Here is a 6,222-nt window from a genome sequence, read left to right on the forward strand (position 1 = left end):
CAAGATGAAGATTCCATGCATTTGATTTACACTGGCCCTTGTTTGCAGTACGAAGTCAAAGGCCTTATTCCAGCAACCACGTATTTTTGCAGAGTCCAGGTAGAGATGACATTTCCTTCACTATAAAGAAGACAATAGCTATTAAACTGCACTTCCCATATATATAGAATACTAGTGTCATTTCCAGTGTAAAGACCAGAGTAAAGTCAAGAAGGGAAGGATTTCTAAGAATATTGCTTATCTTTGACTATAGCATTGGAGTTCCTTCTCATATTATTTAAAGCCCCAAAGGATGTCACATGTACTTTCCAGTCCCACTTGATCTGTCATATTTCTATTATATTTCTGTGGTTTTCAGATCTCTCTGAACTTAGCAATTATCTAAATTGCTTATTTAAAACACTGACTTGAGTCAGCCTGTCATACATGCATATATTGCCACAATTTTAGATAATGAGGAGGATTGCCACAGGTTTGAGGTAAGCCTGGGATATATAGTAAGTTTGTCTTAAACAAACAAATACACCCATTCAGTTCTATACAATCAGTTTCATTCCTTCCTTTTCTTTTTCTTTCTTTTTCTTTTGGTGGGGGTTGGTTTTGCTTTTGGCATTTCAAGAAAAAACAGGGATTCTCTGTGTAGCTCTGGTTGTCCTGGAATTCTCACTGGGGACCAGGCTGTCTCAAACTCAGAAATGCAACAGCCTCTGCTTTCTCAGTGCAAAGATAGGTTGACTTTGAAAAAAATCTTGGGATAGGCGCTTATCAGAAGTCAAAAGAGTAAGATGATGAACTTCATTTACTCACTAGGGTTCTTATAGGGCTAGTTCTTGGAAAAGCCTTACTGGGGGTTCTGGTAATTTTCCTGAGTGACCAGGTTGGTCTTGTGGGTTAGATGAGATGATGTTACTGATTTAAATAGCATTACGGGAATGATATATTCAATTAAAGTCTGCCTTCAGGAAACTGAAACTCTTAGTCTCATGGAAAGGGATACTATTCAGGCCAGAATGACGCTGCCTTCAAGACAAGATGGCTGTGCTTTTGTTCTCTCAATTCAGGAACTATGCTTGTGAGGATGTCTCTAATGATACTTCCTGTTAGAGAGGGGCGACAGTCCTAGGAATGAAGGGTCTGGAGGAGGAGGACAACTTTAAGGCCTTCTTGTGAGTTGACTGTGCTAGGAAAACTGAGGTGATCCTGTCAGCCCAAATCTTCTGGAAAAAGTTAACAGATCATGGAAGGAAGAGCAATCCCAGAATGATCATGATAAGCAGGAGCAACCAAAGGAGCAGCCAAAGGAGCAATTAAGTATGTGAAAGGGTTAATCATGAGATGGAGGACCGCTGAAGAACAATGACTCTATCCTTTTTAATTTTAATTTTATAAAAATGACTGATGCCCACAAAGGCCAGAATAGAAGGCTTAAGATCCCCTGGAACAGGAGTTACAAATGGTTGTGAGCCACACTGGGGATGATGGAAACTGAACCCAGGACAGCAGTAAGAGCAACAAGTGATCTTAATCATTAAGCCATCTCTCTGGCCCAGTAGCCTTTAAACCTTGTAATCCATTCCTACCAGAGCTGACTTACTGGTAAACAAATAGCACTGTTTATTCAAAAGTACACACATAGCCCCCGTAGGTGACCTCTAAAATTCAGGGAGGGCCCAGAAGTTCTGCATGACAAAAACAGCTAGGTATTAACTGATCTTACATTGTGAAGAGCCAATGTTTAACATTGCTGATGCTCTCTCTAACACTTATTTAGAGAGAAAGACGGGTTAACTGATGAAAGGTTTCTCATAGGATAGGAGTCCTCGTATCTAACTCCATCATGACTCCCAAGGTTGTTTAGAGACCCTGATGGAGGCTGAGACCTGGATAGGTACATCAGAGGGGAGAAGTGGCATGGCAGGGGATAGAAAAAGGAACGAGTACTTATTCCTATCCAATTAAGAGGAGACACATGTGGATGAAGAAGGCGCAATTTCAGAATAGGCCCATGGTACAAGCCAGATAGAGGAAGGGTCAAATCAGGACATCTGGAAGAGCTCTCCTGAGTGTCCACGTTTAGTCTTAAGATTGAGTGTGCCAGAGGGAGAAGGAGGCTCCAGAGACTAGGGCTGTGACAGGATAGATAAGGGAGCAAGGATAGCCTGGAGGAGACCCTTCCAAGACATAGTTGAAAGTATTGGATTTTAGAATTTTAGGATTTCAGAGAAACTGTAGGTAAGACTCAAATATCAGATGGACATGGAGTTGGAGAAGGGCAGAGGAGGAATAGCGGTGGGAAAGTAGGTCCTGAGGAAGGAAAGTCAGGAAAGAAAGGAAGGAAAGCTCTGTAGACCAGGCTGGTCTCGAACTCGAGGAGATCCACCTGTCTCCACCTCCCAAGTGCTGGGACTAAAGGCATGTGCCACTACCACCCATTTGTCTTTTTCTTTAAAAAAAAAAAAAGGCCAGTTTTTCTATGTATCCTTGATTGGCCTTAAACTATTCATCTTTCTGCCTCCACCAAACATGTAGTGGAATTGTAGGTATGTGCCACCATGCCTGGCACTCTATGGGATTTAATTTGAGAAGTTTAATACTGAGTGTTCTTTGTCCATGGTAAAATCAAATTATCAATCAATACAAAAGATATCTTAAATGTTTGTCAGAGAGAAATTAAATAATACAGTTTCAGATTTTCCATGATCAAAGCTGAAATCTCAAAGAAAAATATTAAATGAACAGAACTGGATAAAAATCGAAATACACTCTGCCAAAATGAGTGGGATGAACTAAAACAGTACTGAGGAAAAAAACTCAGAATATTAGATGCTTATATTACTACAGAACTCGATTCAGTAATCTAAGTTCTTATATCAGGTAATGAACAGAATGACAAAATAAACGAAAAGCAAGAAGAAGGGAAGTAACAATGGAAAACAATAGTAAAATTCAATAAAACATTATGATTGGTTCACTAGAAAAAAAACAAGAAAGTTGAAAAAAACTTCTTATAAACTGACAAGGATGAAAAGAATAGAGCAGCTGGGGTGATCAGTGTGAGAGGGCCATGGGTTCATCCACACTAAAAAGGGAGGGACACAAATCACTGATTTCCAGGATACAACAGCCTTATTTTTACAAACTCGGGACACTTTTTTTTTGTTTTTTGTTTTGTTTTTTTTTTTTTTGATTTTTCGAGACAGGGTTTCTCCGTAGCTTTTTGGTTCCTATCCTGCAACTAGCTCTGTAGACCAGGCTGGCCTCGAACTCACAGAGATCCGCCTGCCTCTGCCTCCCGAGTGCTGGGATTAAAGGCATGCGCCACCACTGCCCGGCCTCGGGACACGTTTATACATGAGCACAAGAAGTGAAACTAGTCCTCAAAAATCACAAAGCAATGAAGCTCAGCCTAGGTAGTATGTAGCAGTGTAGTCATAAAACAATTTGTGTCTATATAATAAAGACACTTAGGAATTTCCAGTCCTAAATGGTTTCACAGGAGAACTCTCCAAAGAGTTTAAAGGCAAATTAGCAGTGAGTTTACATCTTCCTTTCCAGAATGAAACCTTAATACTAAATAAAAGTATAAACCAGAAAGCACATACATGTAGTATCAACTACTCGAGACTGAAATGCTAGGGTCCCTTAAGTCCAGAGGTTTCAGTCCAACCACAGCAACATAGCAAGAATCTGGCTCTTAAAAATAAATAAAGTCCTAAATTTATAAACAAGAACAGAACTAAAACAAAAACATAAGAATGTAAGAGAAAATCTATGTGATCTATGTCTAGGCAAACACTTGATATCAAAAGTAGAGACCCACAAAAGTAATAGTGGTAAGTTGGAGCTATTAAATGTTTAAAATTTTTACTTTTCTATGTTCTAAAATGCATGAAATTGAACCTACTGGCTGGGAGATAATATTTGCCATTCTCATATCTTGAAAAGGGCTAGAACCTAAAATACATAAAGACTCTCAAAACTCAGGAGTTATTTCAGGCAGCTCAGTTAGAAAATGCATACAGGCCGAGCAATGATAGCACACGCCTTTAATCTCAGCACTCAGGGATGCAGAGGCAGGTCAATCTCTATGAGTTTGAGGACAGCCTCATCTGCAGGGTGACTTCCAGGACAGTAGAGATACACAGAGAAATCCTGACTCAAAAAACATAGATAAAAGAAAATGAATAAAGATTGGTGACTGAAGATAACGTACCAGGGCAAGTGAGCACATGCAAGGATGTTCAGAGTCATTTACTATTAGGGACATGCACAAGGAAATTCCATTCCGATCTTTCAGAATGCCTAAGGTAAGGATGTCGAAGTCCTAAGGAAACTGGTCACTCACACTTTGCTGATGAGAATCATAGCCTTTCCAGAAAAGAGCACAGTAGCATCTTACATTTATTTGTAGGAGTCAAAAACTAAAATCGGCTCAATATCTTTCAACATGTATGTGGTTAAATAAACATCCATCCATCTAGGTACATCTATAATGTGGCACATGGTTCAGTAATGAATTTGGACAATTACTAAAATATAGGATAGATGAAAGCTCTGCAGATTATTACAGTAACTAAAAGCTGAGCCTGCAAAGTTATATGTTGTGTTACATTATATTCTGAAAACAAGAAATTTGTAGTAATGATGAATAGCTAGCAGTTAGTGGTTTCCATGAGTTAGAAGTTGGGCAGAGTAGGAACATACTGTGGCTGTAACAGGAGCATATAGAATCCTTTAATAAAACTTCTTTGTATTGAAGTGGCTATGGTCACTGAATAAAAGTTTAGTACACACAAATAACTGCACACAGTTCTAAGTAACATCCGTGGGTTTTATCAATGGTGATTTCCTGGTCATAGTATTGAGCTGTAACTATTGAAAAAAATTGTCTCCAGAGAAAAGTAGGTACAGGACATATGTATATATTATTGTTCAGTTTGGGATTATATATTATATGCTTTCCCAAGATCAGTGAAACTGATTGACTAGATGGGAATGTAACAGAGATAAAAACCCAAGCATGAAGAATGGAGAAAAGCTTAGTGTCATAGTTGATGAATCTTGTGGGGGGTTAATTATCTAAAATGTCTGTATAACACTCCTGACTTTCCTTCCCTTGTGTGCACTCTTTACCTTCCTCAAGACAGAGACTGCAAGTCTCAGCATGTATTTCTCCAATGTAGAACCAAATTGTTAGAATATGAGTTTATGATGCACTGTTTTGTTATGCAACAAAATGGCTCATGCACAGAAAATCATCAAAATGAATTGCTAACAACTGTTGCATGTGTTTGTCAGGCTGTCAATATAGTTGGGGTTGGAATGTTTGGAGGAACTGGAAAAGTAACTGCACCGGGAACTGTACCCGCCAAAGTTCCAATGTTACAAGAAGTTGAAGACAAAGTTCCTGCCAAACTATCTTCATCTTGCATAGCTATCCAATGGGAGGAGCCAGACTGCCATGGCTCTCCAATCACTGGATATAACATCGAGTATGGAGATAAAAAAATCTTGACTGTTGATAGAGTAACAGAGTATGTTCTGAAAAATCTACAGCCTAATACTACATACAGGTAAGTCACTCATATCTTATTTTGGAAAGGTGGAAAGAATGTTGAGAATTTTGAGCAAATCTGCTTTTGTGTATTTAATACACTTCAGATTTCTTTTGAAAAAGAGTTATGGCTCATTGGCGAAATTTCATATTAGTAAGAACCATTTCTGCCTCTCATCAGTAGTTTTCAATAGTAGATCTACCTTGGAAACCTGTCTTGCAATCAGTATAATAGTCATTCTATATAGAGATAGAGTGGGTTGGCTTATATGAATAAAAGTATTTCCTCTACTAAATATAAATTTATAAATTTTAACTTATTTTTACCACTAGAATCAGAATTCAAGCTATTAATCATTATGGACTAAGCCCTTTTAGCCCATCAATAAGAAGCAAAACCAAACCAATACTACCCGCGCCTCCACAGATTGATTGTGTGGTCCAAGGACACCAGAATCTCAGACTCAAATGGGGGAATGCATCAAGGAAAAAATCACATGCCAACTTTATAAGCTACAACTTATTAATGGAGGACCGATCTGGCAGGTAACCACTTTTACCATTTAACATCTACTGTAATTAGAACACTTTAAATTATTATATCTTTCCATCCATCCATTCTCTCTCTCTGTCTCTCTGTCTCTCTCTCTGTCTCTCTCTCTGTCTCT

General features: G+C 38.6%; 1 protein-coding gene across 1 annotated transcript in view; it reads left to right on the forward strand.

Annotated features, from left to right (window-relative positions):
- LOC101997049 (fibronectin type III domain containing protein 3C1-like) overlaps positions 1-6,104 on the forward strand; it is a 122,510-nt gene extending 116,406 nt beyond the window's left edge. The window contains exons 20-22 of the mRNA XM_026777420.1: positions 5-99; positions 5,299-5,573; positions 5,888-6,104. Coding sequence (XP_026633221.1) covers positions 5-99; positions 5,299-5,573; positions 5,888-6,104 — 587 coding nt within the window. The remainder of the gene's footprint in view (positions 1-4; positions 100-5,298; positions 5,574-5,887) is intronic.
- Positions 6,105-6,222: the final 118 nt, after the last annotated feature.

The sequence above is a fragment of the Microtus ochrogaster genome, unplaced genomic scaffold, assembly GCF_000317375.1.
Source record: "Microtus ochrogaster isolate Prairie Vole_2 unplaced genomic scaffold, MicOch1.0 UNK65, whole genome shotgun sequence".
Lineage (NCBI taxonomy): Eukaryota > Metazoa > Chordata > Mammalia > Rodentia > Cricetidae > Microtus > Microtus ochrogaster.